This window comes from Mugil cephalus, chromosome 22, assembly GCF_022458985.1.
Source record: "Mugil cephalus isolate CIBA_MC_2020 chromosome 22, CIBA_Mcephalus_1.1, whole genome shotgun sequence".
In the NCBI taxonomy this organism is placed as follows: domain Eukaryota; kingdom Metazoa; phylum Chordata; class Actinopteri; order Mugiliformes; family Mugilidae; genus Mugil; species Mugil cephalus.
Window position 1 is genome coordinate 8838854 of NC_061791.1, and position 23162 is coordinate 8862015.

The 23162-nt window shown below is 40.8% G+C and overlaps 3 protein-coding genes across 6 annotated transcripts in view; 2 read left to right on the forward strand and 1 right to left on the reverse strand.

The window, feature by feature from the left end:
* Positions 1 to 8333, reverse strand: part of cacna1c (calcium channel, voltage-dependent, L type, alpha 1C subunit) — a 186529-nt gene extending 178196 nt beyond the window's left edge. The window contains exon 1 of the mRNA XM_047575051.1: positions 6418 to 8333. Coding sequence (XP_047431007.1) covers positions 6418 to 6541 — 124 coding nt within the window. The 5' untranslated portion in view covers positions 6542 to 8333. The remainder of the gene's footprint in view (positions 1 to 6417) is intronic.
* Positions 2484 to 14825, forward strand: dcp1b (decapping mRNA 1B). Its single transcript, XM_047575053.1, has 11 exons — positions 2484 to 2903; positions 3359 to 3399; positions 3647 to 3774; positions 9145 to 9211; positions 9402 to 9594; positions 9808 to 9900; positions 10640 to 11465; positions 12188 to 12238; positions 12516 to 12748; positions 12838 to 13050; positions 13201 to 14825. The coding sequence occupies exons 1-11, from the start codon at positions 2745 to 2747 to the stop codon at positions 13345 to 13347; spliced, it is 2151 nt and encodes a 716-aa protein (XP_047431009.1). The 5' UTR covers positions 2484 to 2744; the 3' UTR covers positions 13348 to 14825.
* A 4408-nt stretch (positions 14826 to 19233) lies between these two features.
* Positions 19234 to 23162, forward strand: part of cacna2d4a (calcium channel, voltage-dependent, alpha 2/delta subunit 4a) — an 83741-nt gene continuing 79812 nt past the window's right edge. For 2 of the 4 annotated variants that reach the window (XM_047575325.1, XM_047575326.1), the window contains exons 1-2: positions 19234 to 19862; positions 20826 to 21022. In XM_047575325.1, the coding sequence (XP_047431281.1) occupies positions 20835 to 21022 (188 nt within the window). In that variant the 5' untranslated portion in view covers positions 19234 to 19862; positions 20826 to 20834. The remainder of the gene's footprint in view (positions 19863 to 20825; positions 21023 to 23162) is intronic. The other 2 variants (XM_047575328.1, XM_047575329.1) reach the window with 1 other exon arrangement.

Here is a 23162-nt window from a genome sequence, read left to right on the forward strand (position 1 = left end):
TAAATGGAAAATCATATTATTGATATTGTTTATTATAGATATGTAGTCAGGACTAAAAAAATATTATTAAGAGTCTGTTTTTGTCATAAAAAGGAAAAATGAGAACTAAATGGTCGTTTAAAAAAGGCAAATGAGAAGTCATTTGGTGTCTTAAAAAAGAAAAAAACAAATAAACTCCACATTTTAAAGTAATTTTTAACTTAAAAAAAAGGGAAAAAGGAAAAAAGGAATTAGGACTGAATACTATTATTAAAATGATCTTTCTATCCTAAAAAGCAGTTTGCACAGACTGCGGTCTGTTACCAAGAGTATTTTTTATTCTGAAAAGAGAAAATCAGGACGTAATTATATTAGCAAAGCAAATGAAGTGACTAAATTCAACTATTAAGAGTCATTTTATGTCTTGAAATCAATGTTTTTTTTTACAGTAAGATAAATCATGCGTAAAATTCAACCATTAACAGGTAAATGAAAAGTAAAATGAATTTATTAAGACTCAATTACATTTTTAAGACCCCCTTTTTTTTAAAATCTTGAAATGATAAAAACAAAGGCTACATTTGAGAAACAGAAACCGGCTTGAAATCCACCCTGTTATTGTTTCTGAGGAGAAGGTCTACCCTGAAGTGTTTCTGTTTCCTAAGAACAAAAACAGAACAGAACAGCTCACTGGCCATCCGGAGATGATTTGGGTCACACTAGTGTTAACATTTCTTAATGTGAAAGTATAAAGCAAGCTATATTGTGCATTTAAACTCAGGTTCTTAAATTAGAATTCAGACTAGGACCCAGATGAGGAATATAATGCGTCCATTTCCCGGAGCCATGACTCACGGTATAGACCTAGATTTAACACTCTATGCAGGACACGCATCAGCCCCTTTTTTTTTTGTGGCTCTTTAGCTTCGAGGCCTCTGGCCATCACTATCTACAGACCTCTGAAATTATTCACAGCACTATGTGTGTCTGCTTTCCCCCTATCTAAGCTATAGATTTTCTATTGCCCTCTGTAGCCTTGACGCCCTGTATTGTATCCTACACTGTGCATGTAAATACACACGCATTCGCAGAGCGTCACCTGGAACAATGGACACACTCCCACTGGCTGAATCCCGTTGTTCTTCCTGCCTCTGAGACAACAATCGGCATCTCCCGGCCGTTATTGACAGTGCTGCTCTGCTGATGGATAACTCATTTGCCTCATCGTTTGCAACCTCACCCCCTGTAACAAATAGATAAATAGCACCCTGACAAACAAATGTAAGGCTGAATACATGTGTTTGTGTTTATAGACTGAAACAAAGTAAAGCCCAGTGGCATTTTCAGATATTTCTTATAATCCAGTGCTGCTTATACTGCATGAATAACTAGATAAGATGTTGTTTTTCCCCATGGACATCACTGGAGGATGCAACACATCTACTTTTGTTCATTTCAAACTTACGACAGGTATAAATCTCTTTTATTTAAATTCTACACTGTAATCTCTGCAGGTGTAAATCTACTTTCATGAACAGAGGAGTGACCTTTATATAAATATGTTGACATCTCAAGTACAGAACGGGATACGCTGAGCTAAATGTGGAGATTCTTCATCAGGTGCAACCGATACTGTCCGATGTGGGTTTTGCTGATGCGGATTTCAAGAATTTATAGTCCTGAAAGTCCTGTCCCTGTATCGGTTACCTTCCTGTCCTTGAGTCTAGTTTCAGGAAGGATGTGTCTCATTTCAGAAGCCTGGAGGTGGAACTTGTATATTGTAACATAGACAAAAAAAAAAAAAAACTGTCTGACCTCACTGAAGAATAAGAAGAACAAATTTCTTTGCTTAGAACAAAAAAAGTTTCACCTGCCAAAATGGCACTACGTAATATATAAAGTCACAGATCTATGTAATACTTGTCCATGTACTCTCTCTTCTTTTGGAGATCAACGCCAGTTAAGCAGTAAAAGGGTGAAGGAGTAGTGATTGCTCCTTGTCCAACCCTTTGATGCCCCCTAGTGCATGTATTGGGAAAAGTAACTGCCACCTAAAAGCACCACAGCTCATGTTTTCTGGTGATCATGTAAAAAATAGGGATGAATGACAAAAGAGGAACATCATATGCCTAATTGTTAAGGCAGACGAGGGACAAACATGATATTTAAAAAAATAAAATAAAAAAATCAGGACAGATTTCTTAAAAATGATAAAGAAACGCACAAACAATATAGTTTTACATACATACACAAACCACCTAATTTATTTTTACTAGACAGTGGATAAAGAAAAACCGAAGTAAAACACAGTGTATAACTAATCTAAAAGCAATAACTCACCTTATGTCAGTACTCACTTAATGATTTCCCAGTTGTTCACGTGAATATTTATAAGTATCAGTAACCGACACAATATAGTGAAAATCCCAGACGGTAACAGCGTGGCATCTTCATCGAATTATCAGAGTTGATTGATAAGACTGACATCAAAATTTTCCGCGCAGCTACTCATGTCTAAGTTGTTTACAATCTCTCCTGCTAAACATGGCCGCTCTCAAACTCTCCGACTGCAGTTAGAGCTCTTTAACTCTCCGTTTTCTTTTTTCAGTCTTACAAGTGTTAATTGTCATAACGGACCACGGTACACATAACGGTTTAGCGCTTTGTTTCTCCTTTTTGTTGCTTTGTTTTTGTTTTTATCCCTTCTTCCTCTGAGTCGTTAGCCGCTGAAGCTAGTTGGCGAGCTAACTTCTCCGTAGGGAACAATGACAGCGACTTCGTCAGGTAGCACTAGCTGCCTTACCGCTAAAGGACTGGATATAAGTCTGGCAGCTTTGCAGCGACAAGACCCGTACATCAATAACATCGTGGACGTGGCCAGTCAAGTCGCCCTGTACACGTACAACAACAGGGCAAATGAGTGGGTAAGTCTGAAGTTTGGTGAAAGATGTTGTGTGCTAACTTAGCTTAGCTTCGCTGTGCTCCCTGGTAGGCGCGCTTCGTAACTACACAGTAATCCAGACTCGAGTTGTGGCAGCAAGATAACCCGGATAAATCCGGTCTATATAAGGTGTTGAACTGTTATTTTTTTCTGTAAATTTAAAATCTTAATTTTGCGTATTTTGATGTTCATCAACATATAGCGACAAATAGAAATAGTTGTTGTCCTCATAGTTGTCAGATTATTAGATTTTCCTGTTTATACTGAATTTTGTGGATCTTGGATTAAAATAATCCATGTGACCTGCCTTGGCCCTTCCAGCAATTGGAGAGTCCTCAATAAAAGTACAGTAAATTAATTCTGTAAGAGGCATGACTGTGGAATAACAATATTATATTGTATTTGTTAATGTGTCTGGTTTTATTGTGTGTGTTTCAGGAGAAGACAGAAGTGGAAGGCACTCTTTTTATCTACACAAGGTAAGCACATTTTTGGAAGACCTTAAACTATTGCAGCCACAAAACCAGACTATGTGAATTGTAGCAGGTCCTGAGTGGGAAGACGTTGCACTGATTTTTTTCCCACTGCGCTCATGTTGGATTTAGGAAACCTTACGGTATGATTCAGTTCATGATTCAGTTAGTGGACTAGTATAACAGTGTTTTTGTCTTTTTTTATTTTTGTTCATTAGTCTAAATGTATTTTTATGTCCTCATTCAATTCCAGGCTGGCATCTCCCAGGCATGGGTTCACCATCATGAACCGACTCAGCATGGAGAATCTGACAGAGCCAATCACCAAAGACTTGGATTTCCAGCTCCAGGACCCCTTCCTGCTTTACCGCAATGCACGATGTAAGAGGAAAGACACACACACACACACAGACATGCTTTCGATGCCTGCCGCTTAATCACGTACAGCTTGAATTTTTTTTTTCATTTGCTCTCAGCACTCATCAAGTGCGACATTTGCACAGACATTTCTACGGTAAAGTTAGAGTATATTTCCTTTTATGGGGTCTTAGCTGATAGTTTTATATCTCAGCCATGTAATTTATTGAATGTAGCCCAGTGTTTTCATTGAGAACAAATGAGCCATGCTGGTTCAATGCCGGTGTTTTTGTGCTACTTCTCAGAAAAATGAAGTACTCAGGCTATTCTGATCGCTCACCTGGTTGAGTGGGCTCTTCATAGGCTGTAGTCCTCACTCACGGCTGTCTCACCCCATTACTTTCTGTCTGTCTCCACTAGCGCTATCCATAAAGGCATAACAAGAAAAGTAGTTACTTGAACAGCTATTGAAGCATCACTGTTTCTTGAATAAATTGTATTATTCACATCAAATGCATGGCGCTTGTTACTACGCCTTGTAGTGTAAAGCAGCATCAGCAAGAAGTTCAGTTTACATCGGTAGTAACTCTCAGTTATGCCTGTAAACAGACCAGTAAACAGTGAAGGAGCCACAAGTCGAGACACGGATTCAAATATGGGCTGTTCTCTGCCATAATATTAGTAGATTCGTGTATCAAAATGTTATTTTGCAGATCAAAATATTTATGTCTTTGTCACTTTTTAAAAGTCATGGCTTTTTAAAGTATTTATGTGAGTTTAAGCTCCGCTGACTGACTGACTAAATGCCAAGATTACACGAGAGTGACATGTGCAACATGATCACACGTTTATAAACTTCAGGTGCGCCGACGTACGTCCACAGGGAGGAAGTTAGATAAAAGATTACGGGAGCGACGGGATAGTGAGAGTGACCAAAGTGGACGCAGCTCATTTGAGCGGTAACCAGTAGTTCCATATAAGGATCTAAGAAGAGGTATTCTGGTGAATTTTATCGGAGACACTCGCACACAAACACATTGCTGAGTGTGTCTCTGGGACAAGAGCCTGACAGCACTACAAAATCAGCCAGCAGAGATTAGATACACACCAACGGCCACTGATAATCTAAACACACACTCACTCTGACACACACAGACTTCCCTCCCCGTCTGCCTCGGTCTCAAACACTCAATCAGGCCCAGCTCTTAGTGCAGCACTTCATTGCCTCACAGGCACACGGGCATTTATTAACCATCTTAATAATGTGTCTGAAACTGTCATTAGTGACCTCTTAAAACCTTTCACATCTGCAGATGCACTCGGGACGCGCTAAACGTGATCCGGTGATAAAGACGGTAGCGCTAGCTTGTGGTCTTGACTGCTGTCCTGGGAAGGGAAGAGATTTAAAACTAAATAAAGAAAACAGTAATAACAACACAGTTGATGACTATTTCCTCTGATAAAAAGAAAATAAGTCAGTTAAAGAGTGGGTGGATACATAGCAAACCTAATGGTCTAACATAATGGTTGCTCAAGCTGATTACACCATTTGGAGACGGATAACGAAACACCCAAAAAAGGAAATATGCAGAAAGGCTGTAGCCAAATGGATTATTATCATCATAATAGCTGATGTGATTCACTAGCATACCGACGCCCTGGATTTAACTATTTATCTGAGCCACACAAAACAACAGAAGAAAACAAGCGTGCAACAGAGACGCATCTTTAGCTCATTGACATGGGTTTGTTTTGTTTTTTAATTGACTAATGTCTGATCCGTAAAGCTGCCAGTCCCACCGCGTTGTGACCCCTGTGTGCAGAGGTCGTGGAATCTTATCATTAGAAAAACATGGAGCTCTGAGTGGTGCCGTAACTTCCTGGAATCGCAGTTGGCACAAAGTGGCACCCCAAGCTAAAAATAAGCTGAGGAGATATACCACAGAACACGCAAGATTGAAGGGAAGAGAAACTTAGCGAGGCATTATGTCGTTGGCAAATGTCCCAGTGCACACATGCCGATAGGACGCTTTTTACATTCCTCTTTAGAGCCACCTACAATCTCTGTTGCAGCTTTTTGGAAAGTTGGTCCCTTAACCTAGATTGAACTTGCAACAAAAAATATTTTCAGCTTGATTTATAGTTTAATTGCACTTTTTTTTTGTGAAATTTACATCTGTCGTCTAATGAGTTTGTATCAGACTAAATTCTTTTGCATTGGCCCTTACATTTAATATTGGTGTGTCCACTAGCTACATATCCTAGAGCTGCGTTTCCATCACAGAAATCGTACCCATGGACTGGGAACCTTTGGAGGGACCAGGCTGTAAATTAAGTTCTGAAGAAATTATTTCACAGTCGTTCTTGTACTTTTAAATGATTCATACAAACTCTGGGAACCCGACGCCCAGTGCTGAACTTTTCTGACTGGTTACGTACACTTATCTCACTCTTATTATGCAGTAGAAAGTTGTAAAAAGTTACTTTAAGTCTTTTATTTATTTATTTTTAGAAAACCCTTTGTTACTCCTCATCACTGTGTCTCTCTGCATAGTAGTAAATCTCGGATCAAAAGTTCTGGGTGCTTTGGTGGAAACGCAGCCTCGCACTCCATTTGACTTGAAAGGTTAAAGAACGTCTGTATATGAAATTTAAGGGCGGTCTTACCTCCAGGTCGAACATATGTATATCCCAGCTCTCTCTCTGACACCAGCAAGCCTTTAAACCTGATGTCAGGTTCCTCCTCCAGCCTCTCGTGTTTAGGTTTCCTCTGAAATAGGCCTCTCAGCATGGTTCCTCAGAAGAGTCTCTGCAATTTATCGAGTTATGTGGTAAAAATTGCAATGACAACGAGGCGACAACGGTGATGCAACACCTCCTCTCCTCCCCTATATGATGCTTCTTCTTCTTCTTCAGGATTAAGCGATGCGCCGGCGGCACTGTGTTCTTCAGTCAGGTCCAGTTGTGCCAGTGCCTCTTTAGAGCCAGGGTTCAGCAGCAATATGCCAGTGGGAACATACCTAGTATAAAAAAAAGCCTTCTGGTTTTTCTCATCCAACAATAAATCCAAGCATGGGTTGGCTTTACTGTAAGAGCACCGATTGAACTTCCAGAAACTAAATCCAGGCTAAAAAAATATCCGCATTGTTCCTCATGACTGACTCAGAGAGGTCTCTTCACTAAAGTGATAAATACTCCCATAAAAGCACATCTAATCCATCTCGGACAATAGCGCTCCTTCTTAAAGATATTATTTTGGCATTCATAACAGTTCGGAAGCTAAACAAAGACGGCGTTCTTTGAGTTGTCCTAGTTGTGCACTGTATTTTCACAAAGCAATAGCAAAGTCCAAACAAAGTATTGTCCTGATAGAGAGTTACCACAACTATGCCACGGCGTTCACTCTTTGGCCGAGCGTCGTCACGGAGGCTCTTGTGAAATTATCTTCCCATGTGGACGTTCAGAGTTTCCAGTCGAGTCGACTTGGTCCGTTTGCCTGAGGCATGCGTTTAAAACGTCCCTCTCCCGCTCTCGTTCAGTGTCCAGACTGAAGTTCCCTCTCTTTTCTCTCAAACATCTTCTGTGAAACTTTAACCTTGTGGCCACGGCCGGTTTTCTTGTCAGTGCTACTGGTTAGAGTCCTCATCCCGCCCCCCCCCCCACACTCTCTCTCTCTCTGTTTTACTCTCCCTTTTTCCTCTATCTCGCTGAAGTAGAGTTTCAACAGCCAGGAGTCAAGACGGCAAAGCACTTGATTGTTTTTGATTCGCTCTGCTTCTCTTTTTGGTCAGTGGTCACTCATCAAAGCGCCGACGCTTTAGTTCAACATTTTTTTCATTCATTCACAAACGTGTTTTTTTCCGACCTGCGTTTCCTGGCAGCTGACGAGAACTACGTGTTGTTTTTTTTGTTTCTTTTTTTGACGGACTTCCCTCTACGTCTCCCCTTCAACACACACCACCTCTTTCTCTGTATTCCCGCTGTCTGACTCTGGACTGTACATCTCTGTCCCAGTCTCTGTCACACATCCCCAGTGAGCTGTAAGGGGCTCTGGCTCCACGAGTCAGTTGCTTATTTGGTACTGGCCTGACTTTCCCAGGCTCAGCTCAGCCCTGTGTGTATGTACGTGTCTCTGCCCTCTCCGTCTGCCCCCACCACCCCCACCCCCTGATACACGTTGACCTCTGTGGCTTGATCAACCTCATTTGCGGCCAAGTGTATGTTAGTGTGTATTTTTGTTCATGTCTGTCTGTGTGGGAATGTGTTGTTGTACTCCAGACGTCACTTTTTCTCTTTGAACTTCCTTTCGTAATAATTTTTTTCTCTTTCGCTTTAAAATCTTGGCTCTTTTATTTTTTGGCATCGTCCTTCATCATTTGTTGAGATCCACTGTAGCTTTTAGGTGTCAGATAACGTTCTGATGCATGCAAAGTATGAATATTGAATGCTTGCATCTTATTTTATCTATTTTTTTTTTTAACCAGATATCGATTCAAATGCTTAATTTTCCATTTGATACATCTGTTTTTATGATGTATGGAGTTCTATATGTATAGATAAAAGAAATACTAAGTATCTGGATGTTGTTGTTGTTGTTTTTTTTTTTAAGACATCAGTGTTTTGCAAGTTTGAGTGCACATACACGTAATTTGACTCCAGCCACTTTGCTCAATGGTACAACACAAGCACTTAAGTAAGCATAAAAATAAAAGCTTTTTAAATAAAAAACTGTACAACATAAATTAGACTATCAGAATAAAGAATTTAGAGAGAAAAAAATAAAGGGGGAAGCAGATATTTACAATGGACCTGAACAGTACAATCAATATACAGTTAATTTTAAAATATGATAAACACCACAAATCTGTCTTTATAATCATCTAATGGTGCAAATGCAAAAAAACAAAATCGCTCTCATACCAACTGCTACCGTATATAAACCTTCGGCAAAACTGCCCAAGTGTTCTTTTCTTCCTCCGACTTGTGTTTACGTACTTGACGAGACTCCCGGGGCCCATGTGTCTTAGTATAATGGCACCGCTGGCTTCTGTTCCCATTAACTTGGCTGGGAAATGACTCATTTTAAACCCCAGGTTTATACCCAGCAGGCCTAATAATAAACGGTTTACATATCTGTTGGGTCTGTTGCGCTGATGTCATAGCAGCTAAATTGCGCTACAGCGGCGTCTGCGCATTCATTTGATTGCGAGGGGGACAGCAGGCCAGCAGGCTCGATTTGCCGTCTGCTGACCTTAAAAGCTCGTACATGTCAGAACTGAACAGGCTGCTGTATTATTTCACCAAGGTAACTACATTTTGCTTTGGAGCATTGACTGGATCATTAATGCTTTTGTTTATGTTGAGTTTTCTTTTGTCCTTTTCTTCTTCCCACAGTGGTTATCCATGGCATTTGGTTCTATGATAAGGAGGACTGTAAACGCATCGCCCAGCGGATGAAGATGTAAGTAACTACAGAACACCATTAAAAGATTTGTTATTCAAAATAACAAAATATTGCCCAGCAGCCAGAGCTCATCAGGAAGCTTTTTGGAAATATTAGTGACTCTGCTCCGAGCCAAGATTTTAAGCTGTGAAGATCACAAATAATTCAATAAATATGGACATATACTCTAATTGATATGTGTTTGCAGTCTGACCCAGCAGGAGCAGGTCCTGGCTCAGTCCCAGGGTGGTTGGCTGTCCCCAGGAGGAGGACTAGGAGGGGGAGGAGGAGGGGGAGGAATAGTATTTGCTGGTGCAGGAGACGGAGGAGGAGGAGGAAGTGGAGCAAAGGGAGTGGACATCATCCAGATGTTAACCAAAGCACGCACAGAGTATGACAAGGTATAAGCACAGCAAACAGTGTAGGATTTAGGAGAAAATTGAACAGCTGAATGAAACTCACTGATTTAAATGTTGGGGAGCGGGAGGATATGCAGGTTTGCATTTTTTTCACTATATGTTTTTGTCTCTTTCTCTGCTCTTATGTATTTTCTCTTATTTTAATTTCTTTGTTTATCTTTGTGTTACACTCTCTTATGTCTCTCTTACAAAAAGTCTACCTCGGAGCCGAAGGAGATTGGTGGCAGCAGTGTCCTGTCCGGAAACCCCAACCTGATCAAACCAATACCCGTCAAACCGAACACTCAGGTAAAATGGGTGGATATGGTTCTTGTTATGTCCTGTTTTCTATTCATCAAGACAAAAGAGTTAAACCCCTTTCACATCGAATGACCCGGCAATTGACCCGGATTTTTATCGGCTTGGCTTCGATGTGAAGAGGAATACTGCGTCAACCTGCTAATTTACATACTGATTGTGTTGATGTATCTGTCTGGCACATTCTGGCCTGTCAGACTTTGTCATTGTAGAAGCTCCAGGGCTGCGAGTAGCTCAAAAGCAAAGCAAAGTTTTGGTCTGCTCCCATAAGAGACCCATCTCTGAAGGGAAGAGATTTTTGTCCATTTTTTCAATGACTACGTCATGTTTGGTAAATCACCTCAGGGAACCTTGATGTGAACTGCGCACGTGTGACTGTGTTTATATACAGTATAGTGATATACCACGCCATTTTATCGATCAGGGCAATGCCTTGGCAAGACCGTGAGATCCGCGAGCTGCTCTGCATCTGTGGAAAAGAGGAGATTTTCCGTACTTAAATGTGTATTGATGACATTGTCGACGCGATGATATATGAGAGGGTGGAAAAAACAGGCATGCAGCTCTCACAGTGGGAGGTCAAACACCAAAGGCAGGTTGACCGAGGTCTGAAAATCCTGTGTCAACTCGGTGTTTTTGATGTGAAAGGGGTATTATTGTTCTAATGGTTCATTCATCAGTTTGGTTCCTCACTTTTTCATGGCTACCCCCTGTCATCTCTCTCACCCAGGACAGCGAAGGTGCTGAACCCAAGCCTCTCTCCTTGGCCACTCTGTTCGGCTCTCAACATCAGCATCATCACTCACCTAAATCTCACCCCGTTGCTCCTGTGGCTGCACTTACGACTGTGCCACCAGCAGGAATGGCATCCCGCCCACCTGTGGCTCGAACACTGACCTACGATGACACGCTGAACTCTGGCAGGAGTGGCACCTCCAACGGAGGGGGCGCCGCTCATACTGTGAGCTCAGATGGAGGTATCAGGGTAGGTGGGGAAGACGGTGGAAATGTTATAGCGGCCTTGCTGCCCAGTCCCAGTGCTGCTGCTCCTCCTCATCATCATCATCAGCAGCAGCAGCAGCAGCAGCAGCAGCAGCCCTGCCCGGCCATTCAGAAGCTCATGCAGGGACAGAGAGCTGCAGGTGGTGTTCTTCAGACCCTGTCCGAGTCACCAGAGAACCGTCTGTGTGACAACGGTATGCCGCTGGAACATCTCCACCACCACCACCATCTTATCCACCACCACCTTCAGCAGCAGCATCAGCAGCAGCAGCAGCATCTCCACCACCATCACCAGCCACAGTTTCAACCCGACCCAATCCAGAGACTTTTCCAAACCCAGGCACCTTTTCCACCCTCTACCTCCTTCTCCTCCGTGTGTTGCTCCAACCCTTCTCCTCTGCAGCAGAACCCTCATCTCTCCTCTCAGCCTATAATGGTGGATTCCCTGACCCACCTTCAAACACAACCAAGCCAGCAGCTGTTCTTCAGCCTCACGAAGTCTCAACCGGACGTGCAGCACAATAGCCAGACGGCTTCTCTTGTGCAGGGAGCCGGTATGAAATGTCTCATGCAATCAATATAATATACAATCTTTAACAAATATGTCAAGTATAAGATAAATAGCACTTAAGTTCTAATGATGAGTTATTTAACGTACACAACAGGTCAAATGTTTGGAAGCAACTTCAAGTTTCTGTTCACAATGCCTTTCTTATATGTATTTTGGGGATGATTTGCTGCATGATCAGACTTTGTTTTTATTGGTATGAACCATTTTCCTCAATTTATCTTTAGGTGTACATTAATGTTATCAGACCATTGCTGAATAAATGTCAGCAAAAGAAAAGAAGGGTCTAGTTTAAGGGTCTACAAGATTTGGCAGGGTCACAACTTAAAGTGCGAAAGTAAAAAAAAACAGATCACAGTTTGCATTATTCACTTTAATTCTTTTACTTGATTTTTGAGAGTCTGCACACAAATATCAGTTGTAGAACAAATGCCTCGTGTATGCCATGCTGTTGTTAAGGCCAGAGGAGGTTATTTTGAAGAAAGAAAAACTTAAATATCTGATAATGATATTAAAGATGCCTTCTGATAAGTTACATAATAATCATGTTTATTTTGCATAAGTAAACCAATGAAACTCCGATCCTTTATGTACAAATTTGATCGTGCTTCCAAACCTTTGACCTGTAGTGTATGTAATTTATAGTTGTGAAATAAGACCAAACTGATTTTATATAATTTTTAATTAAATTTTTTCCTGCTTCAACAGGTTTGTTGCCATCTCAGGTGACCTCGGACAAAATCATTCAACCTTCACAAGGTATAATATCTTAAAAATTATTCAGTTCGTGCTTCTCATATCTAACCTTGCCGTTACATAGCACTCAACTTTTTGCAGTTAAATTTGAGAAAACCGTAAAGGTCCTACATACTAAATTCAACAAAGTTATTGAGCTAAACTATACGAACTTGAGCATCTCTTCATCTCCTCTCTGACAAATTGTTATTCTAAAATGCTTCTCCAAAGATTCCTGCTTTATTTTGGCTAGTTGTAAATGTAATCCTAATCGTCAGGTCCTATTATGCATGTCTCTCAGGTCTGTCTTCCCAGATGCCCGGTGTGGTGTCACCTCATGAGCTCCTCCAAAGGCTCCAGTTGGTCCAGCAGGAGCAGCAGAGCCTTGCGTCTCACGAGCAGCATCGGCACGGTCCAGGACTGGCCCCTCGATTCCTGGCCCCCGCCGAAAATCAAGGCGTGGGCTCAGCTTTAGGCTCGGTTCCAAGCCCAACGGCAGCCACGGCAGGTCAAAAAGCAGCGCTGCAATTTCAGGTAGTGGTCTCCTCCAAAGCGAAGTCAGATCAGCAACAGAGCTCATATATGGCGCTAACTAGCCGCCGATTTCTCAACACTCTTTTCAGGTAATTTCCCCCCAGCGGATACCGGCCACTGTGGCCCCCACTCTCCTACTTTCTCCCAGTGTGTTCGCACAGACAAAGTCTAGTGGTGGACTGTCAGCGTCCGCACAGGAGAGCAGCCCTTCCCCATCAACCCTGCCCAGACCCCTACAGCAGGAGGAGATCCGAGTTCTTTCCAGAAGCCAACTTCAAGCCACGCTACTGCATCTGATCAAGGTAAAATTAATAAATAAATAAATAAAAATCCATAGCTCCGCATTGTTAGCGCTTTGCATTGCTAGTTTAGTTTTGCTCTTACATGCATGCGTCCATTCGTGCATGCACACAAGAACATACGGTACGAAGTCGCTTGCTTGTTTGTTTCAGACCGATGGCTCATTCCTGGACTCCATCTACGACGCCTACGTCAGCCGCTTTGCTAACGACTCCGGCAGCAAGTACTGTTGCTCCTCACACCCTCCGTCTGTACGCACACCCTGTCCAGAGGCCAATTCTTACACCAAGTATGGATGAATCGCACTCGCTGTGTGTCAACTGACTCTATTCACTTCATGATGCAAAAAAAAAAAATAATTAAAACTGTATTTTTACATATCACAACAGAAGCTTCTCATCTTGTGACTCTTCATAAAAAAAACAAGTCAATTTGAATATATTTTTGTGTACATTCTTGTCCTCCCCTGTAGTGGTGAAGATGGACCGGTAGCATATACTTAAATCATTCTCAGCCACAAAAGACAGTTTTTCCCAAGATGTTTAAAATTTCTAATGGTAATCTGCACTATTTTGCTCATTAAATGTAGCAATATATATGTTTTTTTTGTTTTCATCATAAATACTTTCCTTGCTCCACCATCCAGCACTGTTCAGCCTACTGGCCTTTAACAGACAAGTCTTCCTGGTCTTTACACACATGTAAAGCATGTTTTACACGTTTACTGTACATTTGGGCAAAGTGTTTAAACATTGTCAGAATTTTTATTATTATTTTAAAAAGAACGATGAGCGAGTATATTTTACTATCCGACGGCTTTTAAACTTCCTATAAAAACTGTCATGTGGATTTGTGTTTTTTTTTCTTTTAAGTCTCTTGACCCGACTCGTGTTTGTCAACTAAATGTCTAAATGGGTTTGTCGATGACTTTGTAACTAGTGCTAGAATTTTATTAAAAAGAAAAAAAAAAAAACAACTACATAATGACAGCTCAAATATGCAGGGAAACTGTTAACGTGCTCTACCTCACAGAAAGCTAGTTTGAAGGTGTACCTGATTTTACCATTTCAAGGGTTAGATAATTTAATGTTTCAGTCTATTTGAGGGGATTTGATTGTTGTAAAACACAATGATTTAAAACTCAATGATTTTGCCTTCACACCAGAGCTTCTTAACAGAAGAGCGCACAAAAAAAAAAATCCATAGAGTAAAATAAAACAGATCGAACACTTTGTTATTGAGCAAAAACTCCAGTGATTGAAAATGTGATTTAGAAAAATAAATACATAAAACAAAGCACCTCAGTTTGAAGTTCTCAGGCCTGTTCAAAGCTTCAGTGGAAGTGATGTAGACAAATAAAAAGCATTTACAGAATACTGTTCAACTATGTGTCAGACGTAATCTCTTACCCGGTATAGTGCAGAAGAAAACGTTGATTTTTTTTTATCACGGTTAAGGATTTGAACTTGTCTTATGTGCTGACCTCATATGCCAGACGGCCTATACAGTAGCTACCAGAAAAAATAAAAAGCAAATACATATGATTTCCTTTCTTTTCTTTTTTTTCCACAAATAACCAGCACGTGACTGTTGAAGTTACAGCCAAAATATTAAGACATTTTCGACATTTTATTTGCTGTTTGAATTCAAAAGATGTCATCCATTTTCTGCAGAAACATTAAAAATGCTAAAAAAAATGTTTTATTTTCCTTCTGTTTGTTTTGCTGATATATAAACCGGAGTCTATTTTAATTGGTTATTAAATGTTTTAAAACTACCTCTTGCTTCTTTCTGTGTTCCTCTCTTACAAATTTGAATCATGGTATGGTTATTATTGTTATTATTATTATAATTATTATGATTATTATTACTATTACTCAACATGAATGCTAAAACTAATCGCAGTAAAGGTACTCTCATTATTGCTTTAATGTCACTTTATTGCCTTCTTTTACAATCAATAGTGTAACATAATGTCTGCAGTGATTAATCAGCTCTTTTTACACACCCAGCAGAACTGAAAGACCTCGGCCAATTAACTCCAACGGTCTTTATGTGATGTAAGTTTCTCCGATATTAAAATGCTCCCTAGGTTTGTCACGGTTAACTAGACACACAATACTGGCCAGTATAACAAGTCTGCTGACACGAGGCTGTTTATTTGACTCAACAGGAGGCTTTGGAGCAGCTAAGAAATGTCTTTTACCATACGGTCCTACCAGGAGGTCCATGTAGTCCTTAATCTCGTGATCTTCAGCTGAGGAAGCGCCTACGAAAAGGACAAGTTGCTAGAATACTCAAAGGATAGCTATGTAATTTTTTTTTTTTTTTTTTTTTAATTGCCAAAAGAAGAAATTTACTAGTTGGTTTCTTTAAAGGTTTAGGTTTTGAAGCCCGTTTGAGGACAGGAAGTTGAATTTAAAGCTACACTGTTGAATTGTTTGTCTCCCCCTTTGGGGAGTGAGAGTAATTACACAAACATAATATAGGTCTACAGTTCTTCAGCACCTTCTTTTCTCTTTTTTTTTTCTTGACTGTATGCGTTCTTCTGAGATTCAGTATCATCAGAAGCATCCAAAACTTTTCTTGCGGGCTTCCTATGTTTTTTTTAAACAATTTCAGATAAATATTTTTTATATAAAAAAGACAAAACAAATAAACACTTGATCACACTCGATAGTCTGAAAGACAAAGATAATTTATTGTTGCTTAAGAAAGTTCATTAAGGGTGCAAACATCTCTTCAAATTCTTGTGTTTTACCCCTAATTGCATAAGTTAGCTTTTCTAATGAAACTCACATTGCCATCTCTCTAATCCAGGACTGTGTGGAGGATACTTCAGTCTCTCCAAGATCCTCCAACCGACCTCCTGGCCTGTAGGAGGCGCAAGTTGATCTTACACTTAGAGTTAACAGAAAAATTGTCTGGATACATCCCTGGAAGACAAAGTTTTGCTAAGTAGGGTACCTGGATTTAACTTGGAGTGCAGGCAACTATTTTCCAAAAGGCTACCAAATTGGGACATTCGTGTACACAATGAATTAAAGTACCTTTCTCAGTCAAACACTTGACACATGTATCTGGAATGGCAGCGGACCATTTATTGCGTTTCTCAGGGGTTATATGTGACCTCATTAGCCTCTTACTGTATGTTGCAGTAGTTGAATGCTTCCTATGTTAGGTTATATTTCATTTTTCCTGACTATGACACAGTTTTGAATTCATAGAACCGGGGTTACATTCATAACCCATCATATTTCAAATTCTAAGTAAAAGTGCTAAAGATTTTTTTTTCTTATTCTTATTATTTTGTTCTAATAAAAACTGCTTCTTGTAAATATAATACCAACAACTATATGTCTCGATTCACGTGGCCCCTCTCACTCTTTTCTATTGTTCATGTTGCCTCTGAGTTACAAATTTCTTATCAGTCCATTAGTTCCAATTAGTGCCATTGGGGCTGTTAATGGCTCCAGCTGGGAACCCAAAACACTGTTAGGAAACACATGATCAGAGGCTGACCAGTGTGCTGCTCTTTTTTATTTATTTATTTTTGTTATTTTACTTACGTTCTTTTTTTTTAATGCTGGGGGGAATTTGTTGGCCTCGCCCTTCTCTGCCTTCCTTCCTGCTGCCCCTCCTCAACGCACACTATAATTAACATTAACAAATGAGTCTTTTATCCAAAGTAGCTGAATGTAAGTTCAAAACAGACCTACTTTGACTCAAAAAAATATTTAACCCAAAAAACAACACATAGTCTAGACTGCTCTATTGATGCCACAGCACATGTATAATATTTTTAAAGCCTTAAAAACAAATTCACACCCATATTCTTTCCTCAGAGACTAGGATGTTCCAGACCATTGGTTTAGCTGATGGAGCTAAAAGTAAAAGCTGACGATTAGCCTGGGCTTAGATTAATCAATGACTTCTTTTTGTGTGTGTGTGTGTGTGTGTGTGTGTGTCCATGCCCCAAGAGGCGGGGTCTTCAATTTGCACAGTGACTCTGAACCACTTTGGTTGGCCATTGTATCCTCAGCCACAAGACATTGTACAGTCATCTATTTAACGGACAGAAAAGACAGTCATTTTTTTTTTTTTTAAGGTACTAATGTTAAATATTTTTTATATTTATATATTTTTGTCACAGCGTTTTAACTGTGTTCATGTACAGCAGTTGTCCTGCCTTCACACTCTTTAGATCGTGGAGCTGCACACTTCACAAACAACTCAAGTTGGAAACATAGCCACGCTCTGCGCACAGACTCACAGGTGAGTACCGAGTAGTGCACGACTTCTGGTCCAACATTTATTGTGCATCACTGTCATTTGTATTATTCTTGTGTGTTTGTAGGTATTAGTTCTTAATTACATGTCTGCAGGGTGGTAGCCGTGCGTATAAGTGAGCTGAAAATAGGATAAAAACTAAAAAAAAAAAAAAAACTGGAAAAAGTGGATAAATTAACAGTTTATTCTGAGTTTTGCAGACAAGGAGTAGAGCTGGTAAGTATTTAAACACTGCTGTGCTTTAGCTTTAAATTTGTGCTTTTGAGTTTGTGTAAAAAGGAAGTAGATAAGGAAGTGTGGGATGCATGATATAAACATCCAGGGTCTAGTAGTCACACTTTCAGGCCTGTAAAAATCATTGCATGTCTTTAAACTGTGTGAGCACATGTGCAAGAATGACATTTAGTTACAGCAGATTGTTTTATTGCTAACATCAGGTTGGGAGGGTTAGACATCTTTTGAAAACCTGACTGATGCATATATATATATATTTTTTTTTAATTCACACATGTACAGTATATGAATTTGTGGGGGCTGAGACTTCATCTCCATCGTCGGTGATCTGGGTCAGTGGGGGAGGAGGAGTCCCACAGCTGTTACACACTGCTAGTGCGTGTGCATGGATGTACACATGTTCGCGTCTGTCTGCTTGAGTTGCCACAGTGGATATCTGAACCGTTCGGTATTAATCTGATCCCTCTCCGTTTTCACTGCGGCATTACGGCTTCATGCGCATTGAGCGTTGCTGTTTTATTGTGTTTTAATAAGCGCTAGCAGATGTTTTACAGCGTGTGCTCCACTGTATGTGTGTGTGTGTGTGTTCATACTGTGTCTATACACATTTACTTCATCGTAATAGGTCTTGCCTGTGTGTGTTTGAATTGCATGTATGACTGTGTGTGTGTGTGTATGTCTGTGGTATTTGGTTAAATTAAGCTTAATGCTCCCAGTAGCAGACAGCCCATTTATGCTCCAGACGTCATTTCAGTGTCATGTCTCTCATATCGTTTAAAATGTCATCCGGGCTGGGTAACCTCTTGTGCAGTTTTAGGTCAAGCAATAAAGATAATGTTACTTTATCGAACATTGCATACGTAGACGAAAAAAACGTTGTAAAACTGTCCAATTGTGCAGCAGGACAAAATTAGATATTTGGCTTCTTATGTGATGTACTACATTGTTTTTCTTATAACATAAAATGAGTAAAACTAAAAATCTTCACGCCCTAATATTGTGTAGGTCTCTCTTGTGCCCCCAAAACAGTTGTGTCTCATCAGAGAATGGATATGGGCCTTCGGACGGTTTTCCCTGCCGTGTCTTGAGGGTAGGGGTCTCTGTAGATCATCCCGCAGACACTTGATCAGTTTGGGATCCGGTACACTGCAGTACGGTTTAACTAAATGGTTGACCGATGTGTCTGCACACGCAAATGTGTTTGTGTGTGAGGCAGTGCGAGTCCACTAGGTGTCCCATTGTGTTTATAATAGAAGACTAGTGTCAGTCAAGTGCATCTTCCTCCAGTAATCGCAATGGTCTTTGAGCTCTCCCCTTTCCTTGTTACTTTGCCCAATTCTTCTTCCGTCGATCCCTCAGTCAAAACAAAGCACACCAAAGAAGATTAAGATAGAGAACATAAGGGGGGAGAAGAATTTGGGAGAATAATCGAGGGGGGGTAGGTGAGAGAAGGAGGTGATGAAGAAGATTAAGAGGGAAGAAACAATAAGAGAAAAGAAAAGCAGGACTAGAAAGACAGTGGGTCAAAGAGCGTAAGAGGGAAGATAAAGGGTGAGCTGGATACAGATTGTGTTTGTGTGTGTGTGTGTGTGTGAGAGACAGAGAGCGCAAGAGAGGGATGGAGAGAGGAAAAAAAGGAGGGATGGAGGGAGGAGGGGTTTAATCCTGCCTGGATTATGGTATAAACTGGTACAGGAGAGGAGGAAGAGATACTCTGGAGAGAGTTAAGGAGGAAGTCCTGCTATTCATTCTTGCATCAATCCATCCGTCTTACCCCCCCACCAACCCTCTGGCGGCATGTGAGATTCTGGTTTTGGATCCGCGAGGTCACCAGGAGCAGGAGGAACGACACTTTCTTTTGGGAATATGGCGCATGCTTCCTGGAACTGCCACGCAACCGCGTGAAGACTGAAGTTTGCCCGGGACGTCCCGAGTCTTTGGTCGCCCTCCTTTTGTTTCCTGGGATTTCCACTGATCTAAGAGAAGAGAGGAAGCATGGATGAGAGGAGCGGATGATGGGAGGGGGAGGAATCGCGTCCAGGGGCTCGGTGGAGTGGGAGGGGTAGGAAAATGGCGGGATTCCGCGGTGACCCCTCGTGCCCAGAAGTGACCTTTGACACCGGAGACAAAAGCTTGCCAGACTCTTGTGAACGCTGGGATTACCTGCTCAGCTGACATCCGATCATCATTTTCCTCTTTTCTCGGTGGCATTTTTTTAGTCAGCATCGGTCACATCTGAACTTCCTTCACCGACCCACATGCCACTTTAAACCTTTGACGAGATGACATAGTGAGTAACGTGTGCTGTTCCCTTCTCAGGGTTTTCAGTTAGCGTTGTTTTAATCTTTGCTGTCATACGCTGCTCTTAAATGTTGTCTGACAAATTCAGAAAGAATTCTGGGTCTGGCTTAATCTGTTGTTCCACTATTTCTTAAGAAGGTCCTTCTATGTTTTAGCTGACCCAGTTTGAACTAAACACGACCGTAGAGTTTTGTATTCACTGCGGTGTTTGGTGTTAACCTCTGACCTAAATTACTCATGACCAAGATGTTTTAAATATATATTTTTTTATCACTGCCTAACATAGCTTAGTTTTTTTGGACCGTTCTTATCTTGAGCATTTCTTTTTTAATCTTTGGCTCTCGCATTGAGGTCGCCTTAGTCAACCTGCAAGTTGCTGGTGGGCATACTGAGTCATTCGAACAGCTAAAGACCGAGATATTTCCTTCTGGAGGCGGTGGAGACCAAAAACAGCGCTAAAAGGGGAAAAATTACCTTCGCTAGAAACATGACACCAAAGGAATGCTAATGTGTTAGCATCTTTATCAGGTGGATTAAGTAATTAAGCCGTTACTAAACAAGTTTGTGAGGTGGTGTCAGTGCCGTGTACATTGCTGGTTAAATTACATATACGATAAAGTCCTGTACCTTTAAAAGATTAGTAACATTGGAGATTCATGTTCAGGGCTTCTATCTCTGTCATTTCAATATGTCTATAAGGATTAGTGTTGGGTGAGCACACATAAAACTAACAAAAACCTCACAGCACCAAGTCATTTATGTGTAAATGTACATGTATTTAAATAAAATATTTTAGATGCAGATCTTTTTCTTATCTTGTGTGGAGGTGTTTCCACACCTGAGAGTACATCTCCTCTGTCTCTCTGGGTATCATCTGTGACCTGAGCACTTCTAACTTTGTCACTGCTCTAATTTTATCTATCTCTTTTTTTTCTTCTTCTTTGGGAGCCAGCGTGCAGCCATGGCTGGACTGATGCCGATCGCAGCAGCTGCAGGGATGAAGCACCAGTGTCTGGGAAACGCCGGGAATGCCATTAAACTGGACAGAAGTGGGCCACACGGAGCGAGGCCGATGATGCTGATGTGGATTATCCTCTCCAGCTCTCTGTGCCTGATGGTCGACGGACAGATGAAGATCCCACCAGAAACGTGAGTGCGGCTGCACTGGAAATCATTTTATTTCACTTTTCATGCTTAATTCAACTGTAAATGGTGGAAAGGTTTATTACAGTTACATTACCAGTATATCCAGTATGACCAGTATATGTCACCTCTATGTGTACAACCTGACAACATGGAGTATTATCTTCTTAAAGACATACGTCAGATGGATGAGTCAATAGTGCTTTTTTTTTTTTTTTTCATTTGGCTGATTGCTCTACTCAGATTCATATGGAGCCATATGGGAACCTGTGGGATATAGCTATCTGCCAAACTATCCTACAGCCTCTCCACACATTCAGCCAAATATAGTGATGGATAAATTTGGTTAATTACGGGACGACTAATTGTTGTAAAATGTTATGGTATGGTATTTTTCCTTTCTAATTTAATTTGTATAGCCCTTTACAATAGCCAAAAGGTTGCCAAAGAGTAGTCATAAAACAAGACATAAAATCAGTGCATAAAACCATGAAAACAATACATAGGAACACAATTCTTAAACTTAGATTTAAAAAGGCCGAAATCAGAAGTGGTGCGAATGTCCGAGGATTAAAAGTGAGGATAAAAAGTTTGCATGTCTAGAAACAAATATACAAATGCAAAGTCTGTCCATCAGTTGACTGATTTCATTATTTATTTATTTTTATAACTGTAAAAAGACAGTTAAAAATTGTGTTTCCCTCCAAATTACTGAGATATATTGGCGACTGAAGAGCCTGGTAGATTGTAGTCAGGAGGCTATGTAAAATGGATGAGTGATTCCTTTAGAATAAGTTTTATTGTCGTTGTTCAGTAAAAAAAACAACGAAATACATACATATAGTAATGGTGAATTTTAAGGCCCAGGTATCTCTATACTGGACATGAATACTGGAATTTGAAGCTGGCTCCAATGGAACTGGTTCCCTTCTTTTAATCATGTGGATTATTATTATTATTTTTTTATATAGTGTTTTTTAATCTGTTATATTTCTCTCCTCTCCCAATTATGTACTCTCTATGGGAGAAACACAAATTATGTGATACAAAGACGTTGCACCACTCCACCAAGTCACAAAAATGTCTTTCGCATTAAGGGGAAACACCTCATAATGCCTATTATGTTCTATTTTCTCTCCAGCGTTTGCTTCAGGTTTTTCCCTCAGGTTGGTGTTTCATTTGGGAGGGAAACGCTGTGTTTGTCTAGTCTCCAAAAGCCCAACGCAGCTCTTTCGTGTGAATGGTTTTCAGACGTCCTGCTGACTAAAACACCATCAGATCGATACGCTGTCACTCCACCATGTGGGTGTGACTGAAGGAAAAGTGTATGCGTCTGGTGTGAATGTTTTGAACAGCTCAGATATATATATATGAGCCATCAGTGGGCAGTCCGGTGTGGCTGAGGAGGAGGACGAGGAGGAGATTAAAGCTCAAGGGACAACAGAGTTCAGACGGGCCAGCACAGGTCACTGAGTCCGAAATGCTCCTCTCTTCCTGGGGAAGGTTTGGCAGCAGTGGCCCCTCAGGCCCTGGGAGTTAACGGAGTCGTGACTGTAATGTTTCAGGCCCAGGAGGTCAAATCTTAATCCTCTGCGGCAACAAGCTCATAACTGATCCTCTACAGTGGTTGCGAGAAACCACTCACACAAAGGCGGAGATACAGTATGTATGTAAACATGCAGTACATCATCTCCCCTTTGAATATAAAGAAAACCTTTTCTGGAAGCTACTTGGTGTTTTTTAGCCCTTCGAAGAGCTACATCCTCTGTTGTATTTTAGCTGATTTATAAATGTTAGCGTGACTAAAGCTCTTAATCTGGCCTTGCCCGACCCGTGCAATGTTGCTTTAGCGTACCGAGAGTGCAAATAAAGACTGTAGTTGCAATTTAATCATTACGTAATAAAAATGATTTCTTGGTTTTGCTGTCAGGAGGAGAAGATCTTGCATGGACTATATTATATTGTGAGTTCTGCTGTGACTGAAGAAACTCGCAATAACTCTCATTTTCTAATAAACACATCAACAAGTCAAAAAAAATGACCAGCCAGCGTTCGGCACCGAGGCTGGCAGGCTGCGGCTGCCGCTTCAAAACCCCGCCTGCAAAGTACATGTAGGAACAAGCTGGCTGGCCGGCTCCCCATAGGT

Coding starts and splice junctions, on each gene's coding strand:
- dcp1b (XM_047575053.1), top strand. CDS start 2,745: ATGACAGCGACTTCGTCAGGTAGCACTAGCTGCCTTACCGCTAAAGGA. Junction 9,901..10,639: donor CCGTCAAACCGAACACTCAG/GTAAAATGGGTG, acceptor TCTCTCACCCAG/GACAGCGAAGGTGCTGAACC. Junction 12,749..12,837: donor AAGCAGCGCTGCAATTTCAG/GTAGTGGTCTCC, acceptor CACTCTTTTCAG/GTAATTTCCCCCCAGCGGAT.